Source organism: Salvelinus alpinus, chromosome 4 (assembly GCF_045679555.1).
Source record: "Salvelinus alpinus chromosome 4, SLU_Salpinus.1, whole genome shotgun sequence".
Lineage (NCBI taxonomy): Eukaryota > Metazoa > Chordata > Actinopteri > Salmoniformes > Salmonidae > Salvelinus > Salvelinus alpinus.
In genome coordinates, this window is record NC_092089.1 from 43,592,409 (window position 1) to 43,611,490 (window position 19,082).

The following is a 19,082-nucleotide window of genomic DNA, read 5'->3' on the forward strand; positions in this document are numbered from 1 at the left end:
CACAATTGACCCTTCACTCGACCCGCCCCTCTTAGTTACTGTTGCAACCTCGGGCATCATTTTCCCGGGAAGCCAACAAAAAAAACATTGCACCCTGCAATTAGAAAATATCCTGATTTAAAAATAAATATCCTATAAATCACATGGGATACGTACAGTTGAAGTCTGAAGTTTACATACACTTAGGTTGGAGTCATTAAAACTTGTTTTTCAACCACTCCACAAATTTCGTATTAACAAACTATAGTTTGGCAAGTCGGTTAAGACATCTACTTTGTGCATGACACAAGTCATTTTTCCAACAATTGTTAACAAACAGATTATTTCACTGTATCACAATTCCAGTGGGTCAGAAGTTTACATACACTAAGTTGACTGCCTTTAAACAGCTTGGAAAATTCCAGAAAATTATGTCATGGCTTTAGAAGCTTCTGATAGACTAATTGACATCATTTGAGTCAATTGGAGGTGTACCTGTGGATGTATTTCAAGGCCTACCTTCAAACTCAGTGCCTCTGCTTGGCATCATGGGAAAATCAAAAGAGATCAGCCAAGACCTCAGAAAAAAAATTATAGACCTCCACAAGTCTGGTTCATCCTTGGGAGCAATTTCCAAACGCCCGAAGGTTCCACATTCATCTGTACAAGCAATAGTACGCAAGTATAAACACCATGGGACCATGCAGCCGTCATACCGCTCAGGAAGGAGACGCGTTCTGTCTCCTAGAGATTAACATACTTTGGTGCGAAAAGTGCAAATCAATCCCAGAACAACAGCAAAGGACCTTGTCAAGATGCTGGAAGAAACAGGTACAAAAGTATCTATATCCACAGTACAACGAGTCCTACATCGACATCAAGTTAAAGCTTGGTCGCAAATGGGTCTTCCATATGGACATTGACCCCAAGCATACTTCCAAAGTTGTGGCAAAATGGCTGAAGGACAACAAAATCAAGATATTGGAGTGGCCATCACAAAGCCCAGACCTCAATCCTATAGAAAATTTGTGGGCAGAACTGAAAAAGCGTGTGCGAGCAAGGAGGCCTACAAACCTGACTCGGTTACACCAGCTCTGTCAGGAGAAATGGGCCAAAATTCACCCAACTTATTGTGGGAAGCTTGTGGAAGGCTACCCGAAACGTTTGACCCAAGTTTAACAATTTAAAGGCAATGCTACCAAATACTAATTGAGTGTATGTAAACTTCTGACCCACTGGGAATGTGAGGAAATAAATAAAATCATTCTCTCTCTTATTCTGACATTTCACATTAAAAACAAAATGGTGATCCTAACTGACAGGGAATTTTTACTAGGATTAAATGTCAGGAATTTTGAAAAACGGAGTTTAACTTCTTATGGCTGCGAGGCGCTATTTTCACGTTCGGATGAAAAGCGTGCCCAGAGTAAACTGCCTGCCTCAGGCCCAGAAGCTATGATATGCATATTATTAGTAGATTTGGTGTAACGGCAGGTGAATGATGGGTGTAGAGTCAGGCGCAGAGAGAGCAAAAGTTTTACGGGAACAAAACGCTTTAATGTCCATAGAACACAGGAACAGGTACAAAGGGGTGACGCCAAAACACAGGCGTAAAACACAACCCACAGACCACTGTTTAAAAGATGAACTGGACAGCGAAAAACCCACCAACAAATAATCCACACCTGAACGTAACATGAACACACGAAATAAGCCCGCACAAACACTAGCGGGCGAAACTAACCTAAATAGTACTCCTCCCAAAACCCCAACAAGAAACAGGTGAAACCAATTAGACATACATAAACGAAAAGGAAAAAGGGATCGGTGGCAGCTAGTAGACCGGTGACGACGACCGCCGAGCGCCACCCGAACGGGAAGGGGAGTCACCTTCGGTAGTATTCGTGACATTTGGATAGAAAACACTCTGAAGTTTCTAAAACTGTTTGAATGATGTCTGTGAGTATAACAGAATTCATATGGCAGGCGAAAACCTGAGAAAAATCCAACCAGGAATTGGGAAATCTGAGGTTTGTAGTTTTTCAAGTGATTGCCTATCCAATATACAGTGTAAATTTGGTCCGATTGCACTTCCTAATGCTTCCACTAGATGTCAACAGTCTTTAGAACGTTGTTTCAGGCTTCTACTGTGAAAGGGGAGAGAATAAGAGCTGTTTGAATCAGGGGTCTGGCAGAAAGCCTTGAGTTTAGTCACGCGCGCAGCCGTGAGCGCGAGCTCCGTTCCTTTTCATTTCTAAAGACAAAGGAATTGTCTGGTTGGAATATTATTGAAGCTTTATGATAAAAACATCCTAAAGATTGATTCTATACATCGTTTGACATGTTTCTACGAACTGTAATAGAACTTTTTTGACACTTCGTCTGGACTTAGTGCCCGCGCATTGTGCATTTGGATTACTGGACTAAACGCGCGAACAAAAAGGAGGTATTTGGACATAAATGATGGACTTTATCAAACAAAACTAACATTTATTGTGGAACTGGGATTCCTGGGAGTGCATTCCGATGAAGATCATCAAAGGTAAGTGAATATTTATAATGCAATTTCTGACTTTTGTTGACTCCACAAAATGGCGGGTATCTATATATCACTTATCAGCTTCTGGAATCAGTTCCAATTGCCCTGGGGGGTACGAACAAAGGATCTGGTTCAGGAAAGTCGTATTCCTGGTCGTAATGCTGGTGAGTTACCGCCGCTCTGATATCCAAAAGTTCCTCCCGGTTGTATGTAATAACACAAAAAATGTTCTGGCCTAATAATGTAAGAAATAACACATACAAAAAATGAAATACTGCAAAGTTGCCTAGGGGCTAGAAGAACGGCTGCCCTCTCTATCGGCGACCATTTTATATATTTGTTACGACTCGACTAAAAAAACAACAACAATTGACCAGTCAACTAATTGGGGTCTGCCCTATAGGAATCACAGTAGCAAGTATCCCTGGTGCCCTGTCAAATTATTTATCCATTTAAACAATGTTTTTGTAAAGCCCTCAATGGCTTTTGATGCGTTTCAAACATGAGCTTGTCCAAGGTGTTGGACTCGACAACAGTTGCTATCCATTGGAGGACTGCGATTGGTTGCCCAAAATTCTGGGGCGGAGCTTAGTGAAGGGTCAATTAAATGAGAGATGCGCATGGTAATTTGTTGTAGGCTATGGCTACTTCGGGAATATGAACCCATCATGGCCAGAAAAAGTGACACATTTATTCTGCAATGGTTATGAAAATATGGATTGTGTATAAATGAAATATTGTCTCCTCGAGAAATGTGAAAGTACAGTATTCAGACGTAAGCTACAGAAGTAACCTACAACCAACCGCCTGTTCCACCGTTAATAAACTTTGCTTCGGATCAGATGGCATAGAGCAAAATACTTGAAATGGCTTATCTATTTACTACTATGAAGTGGGTTCAATTAAACCAGAGATGGGACAAATGGTATCCTTGTTGTAGGCCTACGCTACCCCGTGAGTATGAAAACATCACAGAGAAGGTGAGGAATTTATTATAAAATGATGATGGAAATTAAATAAATAATAGGCTAGGAAATAAATGCCTATTTCTAATTATTTTCAAATGCAAAGACAAACTAAATAGATTGTCTCTCTTCTCACTAATGGCAAATGATTGCATCTTGTTATTAACCTGTTTAACCTGTTCATTTCCTTCATTTGCAGAAAATACTAATCTACTTGCCTGCTTGCAATGCAATACTTCAACTACTATAAACTGTGCTTACGCATGGTCTACGGTTTGTTGGAAGGTGAGCACATTTTCATGTCAAGTTCGGTTTTTATAAATGCCAACTTTTGTGTGAAACCTGGCACAAACGTTTAATTTCCATGATCATTGCATAATAAATTCCTCACCTCTCTGATGGTTTCATACTCATGAGGTACATAGGCCTTTTTTAAAATATTTTTTTTACTTCAGTTTATTTTAGTAAATACTTTCTTAACACTTTTTTTCTCAAAACTGCATTGTTGATTAAGGGCTTGTAAGTAAGCATTTCACTGTTGTATTCGGCGCACGTGACAAATCAAATTTTATTTTTGATTTGGGGTCTATTTTGTACATACGCACGGTTTATAAAATGAGGCCCCTGGTCAGTCTGTCATGAAAAGAGCAGTTGTTCTTAATGTTTTGTATACTCAGTGAAGCACTTCCCAATAGCGTACATTCTTCCTTACTTCAACAAAACAATCCCTGATGTGACAAGCTAAATAGGTGAGAGCAATGTTCCCAAAATATTGTTCCCATTTATAATAGGATTATCAGAGAGATTGAGGTAACTACTAATAAAAACCAGTAACTACCATATCAAGGTTCTTGATAAAGGAGGTCAGTTAACTATTAGCCTTTGGAGACCATTCAACAAGAAATTTGGAAAGATGGCCATGCAAGTGTTTTAATGGTCTTACCAATGGGGTCCTGTGATTGATGAGGATGGTAAAAAGACTGATAGGAGGGAGGGAGGGGCTCTACATAGATGGTGCTGATAGGTCTGGTTTTGGATGCAGAAATGTGGTGCTTACTGAAGTCTCCCCAACACATTCCACCACCAGCCGAAGATACATCTGCCAAAGGGATCATTTAAAAAACAACAATTAGGCCTAAGTATCAATACTCTGAAGTGATTTCCTCTCCTTATCTAATTTCATTCATCTGCACTGATGTGAAATAATTTGACTGGAGGAAGCCATTTTCAGTAGTTAGCTTAAACGATTTTACTTAAAATTATGGTCAGATCAGTCCAGCTGAAGGAGAGACCATGCAGGAAGCCTTTTTACACTGCTGACATGCACCCACCCTGGGCACCCAGCTCTTGACAGTAAGTGCAACTGAAGTACTTGACAGGAGGTGTAGGCGTAGACTAGTGCGGGTACTTTCGGACAGGTATGCCAGTATTAAGTCTTAAGCAACCACGTGATACATTGGGACTAAATGTTGCCTTGCTACTTTGGCCCCAAACTTCCTCAAAACTGTGGCAAATAATGGTGGAGGAGCATCAGCATTGGCAGTTAACAACACTGACTACTTATATTAAAGCCACAGTCAGATTTCCAGTAATTTCAACTAATGCAATATAGCCCATCCCTTATTTTGGAAGAATATGACTTATTATTCATAATTTGATAAGTACAGTAGTCTTATCATAATATTAGGATATATAACTCCATTGTTTATGTTTATGTTGACATAAAATGTATACAGGTAAACACATGATGTAATGTTTATTTTCTAGAATGTTATTCCTTCAGCACTATATATATAAAAGGTGTTTGCATGTGGAAAAGTCGTGCATTTGCTCCCTTGATATACACATTTTATAGTGTGCCTTTATAGTAAATAAAACTTTAAAATGTAAGATTATTATTTATAATATGCCTACCCCTAATGTATTATCAGGCTATAGCATTGAGACCTATAGAGCCTACCAAACAAATTCAATAGACGTTTTACTGTCAAATGTATACAGTGCAAGGCCGACAGGGATCTATGAAGTGTCAACTTCAACCCTAACTTCCTGGGTGGTATAATTCGTCTGTAGGTTAATTTTATGCATTTTTATAGGCTATATGTTTTTATCCATCAATTCTTGAAAACAATCATGTTCTTACCGTAACACCTGTTTTTCTTAAATGTTCGCAATGGACAATTTTCTTTGATTCGAAGCAGACACGCTCCGTGTTTTCTTCTAGCTGGGGCAGCTGCCATATTCTCCTTCTCTTGTCCCTTCACTTCGATAACTTTAGTGGTAAATACCCCTGGGGTACAGATGAGATAGGCCTACTTTGAAACTGACGTGCAAGGGGTTGCTTTCTTGTAATTCCGAACCCAGACTTCCCTGTGGCCAGACCAATAAATACACGAAAAGTTTGGTTAGACGTGAACAATATTTGACCACCGACAAAAATAGCCCGTTAGTCGAAAAGTGTAGTCCTACGTCATAGGCTCGATGTTATGACGCCTTCAAAACAACTGGGAACTCGGGGAAAAAACGAGCTCCGACTGGGAAAAAAATATTTGAACGGTCATCCAACTCGGAATTACAACTCGGGAACTCGAGTCTCTTTAGAGCTCCCGACTTTCTGACCTGAAGATCCCTGAAGTCATGAGTTAACCTCGTATTTTTCCGAGTTCCCAGTTGTTTTGAACAAGGCAATATGTTACGTTCATTACCAAGTGGGAAGGTGGTGATTACCAGGGGTGACGTTGTAAATACCAGTTGGATGCCTTGAACTCGTTGACAAACGCCGGATAGCTAATGGCCAGCAAGCTGCGTCAACTATAAACTAAAAGTGCAGCTATCATGCTTGTAAACAAATTATAGTTTTCAAAAAACACATCAATAGATTGCTTTTATATAAATAATGTTTTGTTACATTTAACTGCCGAAAATCCTGTTATCAAAGTCATTTCCTTAGTAGGTGAGGTCAGCATGTGGGAGAAGTCTGCGATCAGGGGTGATAGACGAGTTTCCCACATATAGAGTCCTCTAGTGCCCAAAAGCAAGTTTTAGCATGGGCAGCACCATTAGGATTTTCACCATTTTTAAGTAGTCAACTGGGTGGGACTTCCTACTGGTTAAGGAAAGATTATATATTTCCATCCAGGTCATCAGGAGGGATCAGCCAATTAATTACACTTGTGAGCAAACATTCCATAACTGCAGGTGGCAATAAATCGCCACACTTGGCTTTATACCTGTTCAAACAACACACTCCAAGGCATGTATGCACACTTTCAGTTTGTTTACCAACTCTTAGAAGAAAATGTACTTCTTCAAAATGGAGATGGCCTCAATGGCACAGCGCATGCTCTCACAGAAGCCAACATCTGACCGATACAATGTTGCGTCCTCTATCGATCTCTATGGTTTTCCACTAGTAATTACGAGTTGGAGGGGTGTTCAAGTGGATTTCTCCCAGTCGTTTGTGATAAATACCACCTTCCCACTTGGCTACGAACACAGCAATAACACAGTCCGAAAACAGGTGCCCATTTCAAACAACTGTAATGCACAAAAGTCTACCTTAAATGCTTGTTCATTTTTATTGGTCACTAAAAGGCTTTCAAACCAATAGAAATGTCAGCTTCACAAATGAAAGGCCAATAAAAACATCACTTGTTAAGTATAATTGATCATTTTGAGTCATAAATTTTAAAATATGTAAATCATAACAAAAGACTGATAGACATTAAATAGACTCTACACTTTGTTTCAGACCGTAATTAGCTGAAGTTTACTTGGAAATGTAGAAAGAAATCAGCGTAGTTATACATTTTATAAAGTCGATGCCTACACTGTAAAAATCAGATTTCATACATAACATTTTAAAATACAGTAACAACTCCATTCACCCTTACAGGGCTGTGTATTGTGAAAGGATTAGTTTTCAGAGATAAAGGCATGGAGGTTGGGCCACCTGGGCAGGTAGGTACTTGTTGGATTTCTATAAGGTCACTGACATTTTGGGGAGGGGGGGACACAAAATGCTGTGAAATGGTTCTCAATGTCAAAATCTTTGTACTAAATCAATTATCTTTCATTTATTTGTTAGCTGTTATGACATTGCTTATGTGTGGATGTCCTTTTAAAAGGCAATACAGTCATGAAGATGAGACAAAATGTCCACTCAGTAGTCGATGACCTTTTCACAGAACATGATTTTATGATTGGTTATATTGAACATTTTCAAGAGGAAATTGACTAAGAGGTCTATAGCAAGTCTCAGTTTCTCTATAAACGTCCCAAATGTCAATGCAATTGTTATTAGCTTGTAATACCAGATTCATAACCAAATGCAATACAGTAGAGTACAGATATACTTGTCAAACAGTACAGTTCAGCAAACTATTTTTCTGCAGCAGGCCTAGCTAGATATTTCTGAGGAAAACAGTGGTTTGGTTAGTTTCAAAACTTCCAAGTGGCACAATTCTGTGTGGATCTACAAACTATTTGCATTGAGACAATTGTGATTTCAACATTATTCAATGGTACTTAGCTGTCAATTAGCAGATCGTCTACAGAATACATTCTACTGTTTCACTAAAGTGACGGTATAATGCCATGCAAGAAGATGAATTATTACGTAGAAACTTTCTCCAATAACTGTTTGTACATGCTCTATCACTGACTACCACTGCCCAGTCTATTCTACACATCATCAATGTGGTTTAATCACACTAGCACGATCCACTACCGTTTACATAGTAACCATTTGAAAGTTAAATTCCACCAGTAGGTAAAACAAATCCTGTCCCTCTTCCCCATCTTTCCATTCCTTCGGTCTTTACTCTATCCCCAGAACCTCTGGCGGGAGGCTGGGGGTTGGTCTTGTTGGTGAATCACATTCTGGGCAAAGATGGTGCCCCCAGCATCCATGGTGAAGATGAAGTAGAGATTGGCACCCAGCATGGCCACGGTGGGCAGGAAGGACAGACCGAAGCCAAAGCCCCGAACACTGCTGCCCAGTGCAGCTGCTACCCAGTACATCAGCCTGTTGGCACAGAAGAGAGATGGACATTAGACAGATGCAGTCATTTCTATAGTCTGCCCAGACTGTATTAAATTGAGATCACATGTCATATAGGGTTATGACTGACTGGGCACTGAAATTGGACAACAGATTTCACTGCATCTCTCTGGTGTATGTGACAAAATAAATAAAATAAAAGTTTTTTTGCATTGTTGTTTCTTTACCTGCCGAAGGCGAAGATGATGGTGAGCAGGGGCACCAGTTTGAGCAGGTCCTGGCTCAGGTAGGGCGCCATTACGGCCAGCTGCAGGAAGTAGAGCAGGAAGAGGGTGATGGAGTCATCCACATAGCGCCGGTGCACACCCACCTCCCTGGCCTCCATCTCACACAGCGGCTTCACATTCCCCAACCGCATCCTGGAGACACCCAGCACCATCCAGCCTGGGAGGACAACACAAGTGTTAGCTTGTGATGTTAGGGTTGTTGTTCAACCCACCTTGCTGTTCACACCGGAGTAATTCTTGTAAAGAACATATGCTGAGCCACTCACCCAGTATGATGGGCACCACAGCGAAGACAGAGCAGCGCAGTGTGTAGACCAGCCTGAGGGGGGCACTGTCCAGCAGTGGGGCATCAAAAGGCAGGAAGACATAACCCCCCCACACTAGGAGGGGGAAAATCAGAGCTGCAGTGAACACAGACACCCCCACTTTGAGAGCATCCCTGTTGGCACAGTCACACCCACCTGGAGGGGAAAGGAAAGGAGAGACATTAGTCTTTCTGCCCTCTGAAGTAAAAGAAAGCTAACAGAAACATGACCACCTTCTAGATCAGATTACCACAAAATAAGGGAGGAGTGGAAGGATGAATTTGTACTCACAAAACTATTTGAGCAGAGCCACAGTGGCTGAATGAACAAGGGAGAGAAGAGAAAGACAGACAGAGAGAAAGAGGTTGGAGGTCAAAAGACAGAAAGATGAAATGTTGGTGCATCTCTTTACATTTTGAGGACCCCCCCTCCACTGGCCAGTCGTGGTAGTAGCCATCAGGTGGGGCTCCCTGGGGAACGAGGAGACTCTTCTCTGCGTCCACATCCCAGAATGCCTCCCTTTCTCTGGGAGATGTCGGAGCACTAGAGGAGTGTAGGATGGTGACAGATGGGTTGAAGACCTGTGCTGCCTTCTCAGGCAAAGAGTTCATACCATCTTCCACCTCTATCTCTACCTGCACCTTCTTCCCACTCTTACACAGCCCTGGGTGCTGCACCTCTCTCTCCATCCATTCTTCCCCCGTTCTCATTCTCTCCACTCCCAAACCCAGCCCTCTCTCGCCCTCCATCCGGCTTCCTCCTCCTTGAAGAGAGGTGCACATGGAGTGCACGCTCCTCCTCTCTCCCCCAGGGTCATCCCCCTTTCCCCTTCCCTTATCTTCTTTCACAGTCAATGCACTTCCGTTCTTTGTTGCTTTCTCTACATCCCTGTCACCCGGCCATTGCAGAGTGGTAGGCTCCAATTTAGCCGAGCTAACCATTTCGTCTTCCTCCACCACTCCTTCCCTTCTCCTTTCCAATTCTTTAATCACCTTCTCCCCCTCTGCCCCCCATGTTGGGGTTTGGGGTTCAGCAGTCACCCCGCTGGTTTTGGAGGGTCTGTCTTCTAGCAGCTCCAGGTTTGACCGTAGGATCTCAGACATTGTTTTTTTTTTAGGTATTCAGTGTCTCCAGACTTCGTCAGTAAGTCTATGCTTGATTGAGTGTTTTTACTTTGACTGAAGTTGCATCACATTGTCTGTTTCTTTCTTTGTGTCCCAGCTCTATTAGTTTGATGGTAAACAGCTCTTCACCTACAAAGAATAGTACATTTTACAGAGTGCACATTCTATAGGTCATACATGTCTTCCCACACAATGATGCCCCAAAACCGACAAGCTGTAACTCCAGACAGCATTCTAGTGTCATTAATCATCAAACAATAGTCTCTAAGGCTGAAATTTTTCCACGACAGGTGAGGTAAGCCAAGAACGATAAAACAAGTAGAATCCCTCCCTGTCCGTTGCAAACAAAGCTCCGCCCAATGCATCTCATTATGGCCTGTGCTGTTTGAGTAGTCTAAGAAAATAAAGGCCCTATTTACGCATGACTACCAAAGAAAATACGCTTGCAATAATAAACCACTAAATAGAATATTGTTGACATACAAATAGCGTTGTAAAGTTCCCCGAATGTGTTAACTGTCCAGACAAACGTAGTACGCAGACCTTCAAAGCGCACTCCATATCACAACACGGAAGTTTCTCATACCAGCGCACTAGATAAAATGTTGGACTTTCCGACCACGTAAGAAGACTGCTAGCTATACAAAGCTGGAAAATACAACTGAAAAAATATAAAAATGTAATACTCACCCAACCTCTGGGCTTATCAAACAACGAGTATGGGAATTTTATGGAATGTCTCTTACATCGTTTTTCCACTTCTGTTGTTATTGTGCAACTTATTTTCAGTGGGTGGAAATTCAGGTGTGGCCAGGTAAATTATTAAAGGGTATGTTCCTAAAAAAACTTTAAAGGAAAAGTACGATAGGAACTATCAGTAGGAAATTATTTAGTTCCTATCATACTTGTCCTTTAATGTCTTTTAGAAACATACCCTTTAATAATATAATTTTTCTATTTAATCATTTAATGTACAAAAAAACCAGCAACGTGTGTATTTCAAGCAGTCTTATATTTATATGTGACTTTCTTGGGGTGAAAATAATTAGTGAGAAATTGTGGATATAGCATACAGTAAATGTTTTGTTTCATGTTATGTGTTTGTTATTGCATTGGTGTGTACTATTTTAATCACTTTATGTTGGTTACCCTTTCTTGGATCTATTTCCAAAAGCAATATTGGTGGAAACACAGCCCTGTCACTGACAGAATAAAGTATAGATGAACAGAGAAATGAACATGTTGGTGTTATCTACAAGAGGCCTATCATATTTCTTCAGTAGATGTTATTTATTTAGTTGCCTAGCATTTAAAGGGATAGTTCACCCAAATCACAAAATTGCAAATTCGTTTCCTTACTCTGTAAGAAGTCTATGGACAAGGTGTGACAGCAATCCATGCTTTGGTTTAGTTTCCCTGATTGTTTCCAAATGCATTTGTGGCACAAATCCCATTTATGTCATGAGACCGATATTAGCATTCTTTTGCGCATCATGTTCAAATAATCTATTAGCGACTTTGATAAACTTCACGATACATTTTTTATTTGTTTATTTATTTTTATTTATTTTTGTATGATTTGTAAATTATGCACGGAAAATGCTTATATCGGTCCCATAACTTTAATGGGATTTGTGCCACAAATTCTGAAACATTAGCATTTGGAAACAGTGCCAGGGAAATAAAACCAAACACAGGAGGTTGGTGGCACCTTAATTGTGGAGGATTGCTGGAGCGGAATAGGTGGAATGATATCAAATACATCAAAAACATGGTTTGTCCTCCCATCAGCAGCCTCCACTGAAACCAAAGCATGGATTGCTGTCATATGTTGTCCATAGACTGCTTACAGGGTAAGGAAACCAAGGGTAAGTCATTTAGTAATTTGTGTGAATTATCCCTTTAAAATAGGCTAATTAGGCAATATTCCCGCATATAATAAATTTTTTCGGGAAGACATTTTTTTTCTGTATATCTAGACTACTTCATTGAACACAGCCTAGGTCTGCATGGTAATACGATTTTATTGTGGATAGCTTCCAACTACTTTCTCTTCAGATTAATCAAATGCCCCAGCCAAACATTTTCCATACCCATCATGGATCATATACTCGAGGTATTATACATAAATGGCATAATAATTCGTTTGACATTGTGTTATAACCTTATGAAACCAGTAGAGGTCACAATAGCGTTAGCTGAACTTTACACACAATGGGGGGCCGAAAGTAAACCGATGACACCAGTGATGTATATAAACCCTGGATTGAAAATGCTGTGTATTGGCCAGCGAGATGTTTTGAAGCCACTGGTCGGCCATATTGGCACTCCCCAGAAGAAGCAGCCCTCCATAGGAATGAATGGAATTCTGCAGTATTTTAATTAAATGTTTCAAGGAAAAAATACCATGTATTTAAACATTTTGTGTTGTGGGGACTGTAACATTAGAACTTTCTAAAAATTATACTTTAAGGAAAATGTTTTTATATATTTTATTTTATTTATTTAGCTCACAATGTAATTTAAACGTATGCATTAAGGTATATTTCGCAACACCCGCAATAACATCTGCGAAATATATGTATGTGACCAATAAAATTTGATTTGATTTATATGGAATATAATAAACATGGCAAAAATAGACTTTAATAAATTGACCGAACTCAGTCAGCTGTATAAGGAAATAAGCAAACAGGAAACCACTCACCCAGAGGCGGCGCTCCTACTGGCCGGAGACTTTAATGCAGGGAAACTTAAATCAGTTCTACCAAATTTCTATCAACATGTTAAATGTGCAACCAGAGGGAAAAAAATTCTAGATCACCTGTACTCCACACACAGAGACGCTTACAAAGCTCTCTTTCGCCCTCCATTTGGTAAATCCGACCACAACTCTATCCTCCTGATTCCTGCTTACAAGCAAAAATTAAAGCAGGAAGCACCAGTGACTCGGTCTATAAAAAAGTGGTCAGATGAAGCAGATGCTAAACCACAGGACTGTTTTGATATCACAGACTGGAACATGTTCCGCGATTCTTCCGATGGCATTGAGGAGTACACCACATCAGTCACTGGCTTTATCAGTAAGTGCATCGAGGACGTCGTCCCCACAGAGACTGTACGTACAGTCTAGGCCAAAAGTTTTGAGAATGACACAAATATTAATTTTCACAAAGTTTGCTGCTTCAGTGTCTTTAGATATTTTTGTCAGATGTTACTATGGAATACTGAAGTATAATTACAAGTATTTCTTAAGTGTCAAAGGCTTTTCTTGACAATTACATGAAGTTGATGCAAAGAGTCAATATTTGCAGTGTTGACCCTTCTTTTTCAAGACCTCTGCAATCCACCCTGGCATGCTGTCAATTAACTTCTGGGCCACATCCTGACTGATGGCAGCCCATTCTTGCATAATCAATGCTTGGAGTTTGTCCGAATTTGTGGGTTTTTGTTTGTTGTCCACCCGCCTCTTGAGGATTGACCACAAGTTCTCAATGGGATTAAGGTCTGGGGAGTTTCCTGGCCATGGACCCAAAATATTGATGTTTTGTTCCCCGAGCCACTTAGTTATCACTTTTGCCTTATGGCAAGGTCCCGAGCAAGCTCTGTACTGGTGGTGCCCCGATCCCGCAGCTGAATCAACTTTAGGAAACGGTCCTGGCGCTTGCTGGACTTTCTTGGGCGCCCTGAAGCCTTCTTCACAACAATTGAACCGCTCTCCTTGAAGTTCTTGATGATCCGATAAATGGTTGATTTAGGTGCAATCTTACTGGCAGCAATATCCTTGCCTGTGAAGCCCTTTTTGTGCAAAGCAATGATGACGGCACGTGTTTCTGTGCAGGCAACCATGGTTGACAGTGGAAGAACAATGATTCCAAGCACCACCCTCCTTTTGAAGTTTCCAGTCTGTTAATCAAACTCAATCAGCATGACAGAGTGATCTCCAGTCTTGTCCTCGTCAACACTCACACCTGTGTTAACGAGAGAATCACTGACATGATGTCAGCTGGTCCTTTTGTGGCAGGGCTGAAATGCAGTTGAAATATTTTTAGGGGATTCAGGTCATTTGCATGACAAAGAGGGACTTTGCAATTAATTGCAATTCATCTGATCACTCTTCATAACATTCTGGAGTATATGCAAATTGCCATCATACAAACTGAGGCAGCAGACTTTGTGAAAATGTATATTTGTGTCATTCTCAAAACCTTTGGCCACGACTGTACATACCCCAACCAGAAGCCATGGGTTACAGGCAACATTCGCACTGAGCTAAAGGGTAAAGCTGCCGCTTTCAAGGTGCGGGACTCTAACCCGGAAGCTTACAAGAAATCCTGCTCTGCCCTGCGACGAACCATCAAACAGGCAAAGCGTCAATACAGGGCTAAGATTGAATCATACTACACCGGCTTCGACGCTCGTCTTATGTGGCAGGGCTTGCAAACTATTACAGACTACAAAGGGAAGCACAGCCGCGAGCTGCCCAGTGACACGAGCCTACCAGATGAGCTAAATCACTTCTACGCTCGCTTCGAGGCAAGCAACACTGAGGCATGCATGAGAGCATCAGTTGTTCCGGACAACTTTGTGATCACGCTCTCCGTAGCCGACGTGAGTAAGACCTTTAAACAGGTCAACACACACAAGGCTGCGGGGTCAGACGAAATACCAGGACGTGTGCTCCGGGCATGTGCTGACCAACTGGCAGGTGTCTTCACTGACATTTTCAACATGTCTCTGATTGAGTCTGTAATATCAACATGTTTCAAGCAGACCACCATAGTCCCTGTGCCCAAGAACACAAAGGCAACCTGCCTAAATGACTACAGACCCGTAGCACTCACGTCCGTAGCCATGAAGTGCTTTGAAAGGTTGGTAATGGCTCACATCAACACCATTATTCCATTATCCCAGAAACCCTAGTCCCACTCCAATTTGCATACCGCCCAAACAGATCCACAGATGATGCAATCTCTATTGCACTCCAACTGCCCTTTCCTACCTGGACAAAAGGAACCCTTATGTGAGAATGCTATTCATTGACTACAGCTCAGCGTTCAACACCATAGTACCCTCAAAGCTCATCACTGAGCTAAGGATCCTGGGACTAAACACCTCCCTCTGCAACTGGATCCTGGACTTCCTGACGGGCCGCCCCCAGGTGGTGAGGGTAGGTTGCAACACATCTGCCACTCTGATCCTCAACACTGGAGCTCCACAGGGGTGCGTGCTCAGTCCCCTCCTGTACTCCCTGTTCACCCACGACTGCATGGCCAGGCACGACTCCAACACCATCATTACGTTTGCAGATAACACCGACAACGAAGAGACAGCCTATAGGGAGGAGGTCAGAGACCTGACCGGGTGGTGCGAGAATAACAACCTATCCCTCAACGTAACCAAGACTAAGGAGATGATTGTGGACTACAGGAAAAGGAGGACCAAGCACTCCCCCATTCTCATCGACAGGGCTGTAGTGGAGCAGGTTGAGAGCTTCAAGTTCCTCGGTGTCCACATCAACAACAAACTAGAATGGTCCAAACACACCAAAACAGTCGTGAAGAGGGCACGACAAAGCCTATTCCCCCTCAGGAAACTAAAAAGATTTGGCATGGGTCCTGAGATCCTCAAAAGGTTCTACAGCTGCAACATCGAGAGCAATCTGACTGGTTGCATCACTGCCTGGTACAGAAATTGCTCTGCCTCTGACCGCAAGGCACTACAGATGGCGTATGGCCCAGTACATCACTGGGGCTAAGCTGCCTGCCATCCAGGATCTCTACACCAGGCGGTGTCAGAGGAAGGCCCTAAAAATTGTCAAAGACCCCAGCCACCCCAGTCATAGACTGTTCTCTCTACTACCGCATGGCAAGCGGTACCGGAGTGCCAAGTCTAGGACAAAAAGGCTTCTCAACAGTTTTTACCCCCAAGCCATAAGACTCCTGAACAGGTAATCAAATGGCTACCCGGACTATTTGCATTGTAGCCTCGCTACTTTTATAGCCTCGCTACTGTATATAGCCTATCTTTTTACTGTTGTTTTATTTCTTTACTTACCTATTGTTCACCTAACACCTTTTTTGCACTATTGGTTAGAGCCTGTAATAAGCATTTCACTGTAAGGTCTACCTACACCTATTGTATTCGGTGCACGTGACAAATACACTTTGATTTGATTTCTATAGCTCCCCCCCAAAAAAATTACAATGGTTGGAGAGTCCCAAGATGGAGGCGCGGTGGCTTCAAAACAGCGCCCCCTGTTAGACATCTAGTGTATATTTAAATCATTGTTTGACGTGTCTAGACTCAAGGACTCAAGGCTTGCAGAAAAAAATTGTCTGGTATGAGTGTTATGAAAAGTAAGATTAATTAATTAAATGCCATGCGCTTTTGGATCAAATTTATAGGCTACACATAATAGCAGTGCACAGAGGGGCCTGTTCCAAAATCGAGGTAATTTGGTCATATACTGGGAATACTAATGTTCATGTGGGGTGTTGTGGAGTAGAAACCATACTGACTATTCTTCTGAATAGGCTATAATACTTGAAAGATTCACACAATTCCATTTGGGCACTGTGTCAATGATGAAATGTCCTTCTCTCAACTCGGGAAGCATATAGTCTACCCTACCACAGTGCGCATCCTCTTATGTTTGTCAAGCATTTCCATCCAGGAACGACACTTTTATAACAGCTTTTGTTTATTTTCCTAGGGTTTCCTAGGGGAAGGTTGGCTTGTATATTTCATCTCTCCTCCTTCGCCTTATTTGGTGTAATGAAGCGGTTTCCGAGAGAGTTGATTATAGACAGAGCGGAGGTCCTAGAGAACAGCCCAGGGATATTTTAGGCCTAGCCTATCTGTAGACAGGGTTGAGGAGTAATTGATTACATAATCAGTTACATGTAATCTGATTACAAAAAAACAATAACTGTTATCAGTGACGTTATCTGCCAAAATATTGTAATTGTTTTGTATTAGGGTTGTACTATTTGCACAGTAGTTGTATACGCAGGTATACGCAGAGCATCATGGGTAATGTGTGTTGAGATGAGCACGTTCATATAAATGGTTGAACTGAATTCCTGTTTCCTTATCATCACTATTGAGTTGTTATAAACACGTGGTTATGAAACCCACGAGACATAACAATAATCAGATTACAGATACTTTTGAAAAACTAGATGATTACTTCTTGGATTACTTTTCAATTCAGAAATTATGCACTGAAAGAAATTCACAAATTTAAGTTTGTTCCAACTGAGCAAGTGTGAACAAATGATGTATATAAACCCTGGATTGCTGATGCTATGTATTGGCCATTGAGAGGCTTTGAAGCAACCGGTCGGCCATATTGGCACTACCCTGTAAGAGCAGTCCTACATAGGAATTAATGGAATTCTAAAGTATTTCAATTAAATGTTTCATTTTTTGTTATCGTGGGGACATTATTTAATTTTCTATTTTATTTAACCCTTATTTTACCAGGTAAATTGACTGAGAACATGTTCTCATTTTACAGCAATGAGCTGGGGAATAGTTAAAGGTCATTGAGGGGGGATGAATGAGCCAATTGGAAGCTGGGGAGGATTAGGTGGCCATGATGGTATGAGAGCCAGATAGTAACATTAGTCATCTCTAAAAATGATACTTTAAAGATGTCTTACAGGGATTTAAAAAACACTTTTACTGTTGAAAAGCAACATCCCAAGTATAATTACAGTAAAGTACACACACTAAAGGGGAAAAAAATAATTAGTGGTGCAGCGGTCTAAGGCACTGCATCGCTGTTCCTGAGGCATGACTACAGACCCGGGTTTGATCCCGGGCTGTGTCGCAACCGGCAGCGACCGGGAGACACATGACCCGGCGCACAATTGGTCCAGTGTCGTCCGGGTTAGGGGAGGGTTTGGCCGGCCAGGATGTCATTGTCCCATCCCGCTCTAGCGAATCCTTATGGCAGGCCAGGCGCATGCACGCTGACTTCGGTCGCCAGTTGTATGGTGTTTCCTCTGACACATTGGTGCGGCTGGCTTCTGGGTTAAGCGGGCAGTGTGTCAAGAAGCAGTGCGGCTTGGCAGGGTTGTGTTTCGGAGGACGTACGGCTCTCGACGTTCGCCTCCAAATCAAATCAAATTGTATTGGTCACATACACATGGTTAGCAGATGTTATTGCGAGTGTAGCGAAATGCTTGCGCTTCTAGTTCCGACAGTGCAGCAATATCTAACAAGTAATATCTAACAATTCCACAACAAATACCTAATACACACAAATCTGAGTAAAGGAATGGAATAAGAATATATAAATATATGGATGAGCAATGTCAGAGCGGCATAGGCTAAAATGCAAAATATAGTATAGAATACAGTATATACATATGAGATGAGTAATGCAAGATATGTAAACGTTATTAGTGGCCTTATTCATGCATTAAGGTGTGTTTTAATAGAATAAATGAGGCAAAAACTAATGTATACATTAATAAATGCATTTCTATAGTTTCCAAAATATTTTCCCAATGGTGGGGGGCCAAGATGGAGGCATGGTGGCTTCAACACAGAGCCCCTATCAGTCATCTAGTGTATATATATATATATGTGATCGTCTGACCAAAAGTCAGAGACACCACTATGATGACACACCAAATGTGTTTGATGGATCCTTTGGTCTTCTTCTAATGCCTCTTAATGGTAATCTAAAAGTAACTGAAAGTAGCCTAATCAGATTAATTTACTGAGTTTGGGTAATCAAAAATTACGTTATTGATTACAATGTTGGACAGGTAACTAGTAACTGTAACGGATTACATTTAGAAAGTTACCTACCCAAACTTGCCTTTAGGGTACTTTTTTTTTTACCACATCACACAATAGGGTATAA

At 41.4% G+C, this 19,082-nt stretch overlaps 1 protein-coding gene and 1 long non-coding RNA gene across 2 annotated transcripts; one reads left to right on the forward strand and one right to left on the reverse strand.

The window, feature by feature from the left end:
- The first annotated feature begins 1,680 nt into the window (after positions 1-1,680).
- Positions 1,681-7,781, forward strand: LOC139573667 (uncharacterized). Its single transcript, XR_011674638.1, has 2 exons — positions 1,681-3,768; positions 7,379-7,781. It is a non-coding gene; the product is annotated as an uncharacterized lncRNA (long non-coding RNA).
- On the reverse strand, positions 7,039-11,020 carry LOC139573666 (transmembrane protein 79-like). Its single transcript, XM_071397395.1, has 5 exons — positions 10,892-11,020; positions 9,490-10,330; positions 9,039-9,233; positions 8,713-8,929; positions 7,039-8,509 (listed from the first exon to the last, which is right to left on the reverse strand). Exons 2-5 carry the CDS (start codon positions 10,178-10,180, stop codon positions 8,308-8,310), a joined length of 1,305 nt encoding a protein of 434 aa, XP_071253496.1. The 5' UTR covers positions 10,181-10,330; positions 10,892-11,020; the 3' UTR covers positions 7,039-8,307.
- Between the last annotated feature and the right edge of the window lie 8,062 nt (positions 11,021-19,082).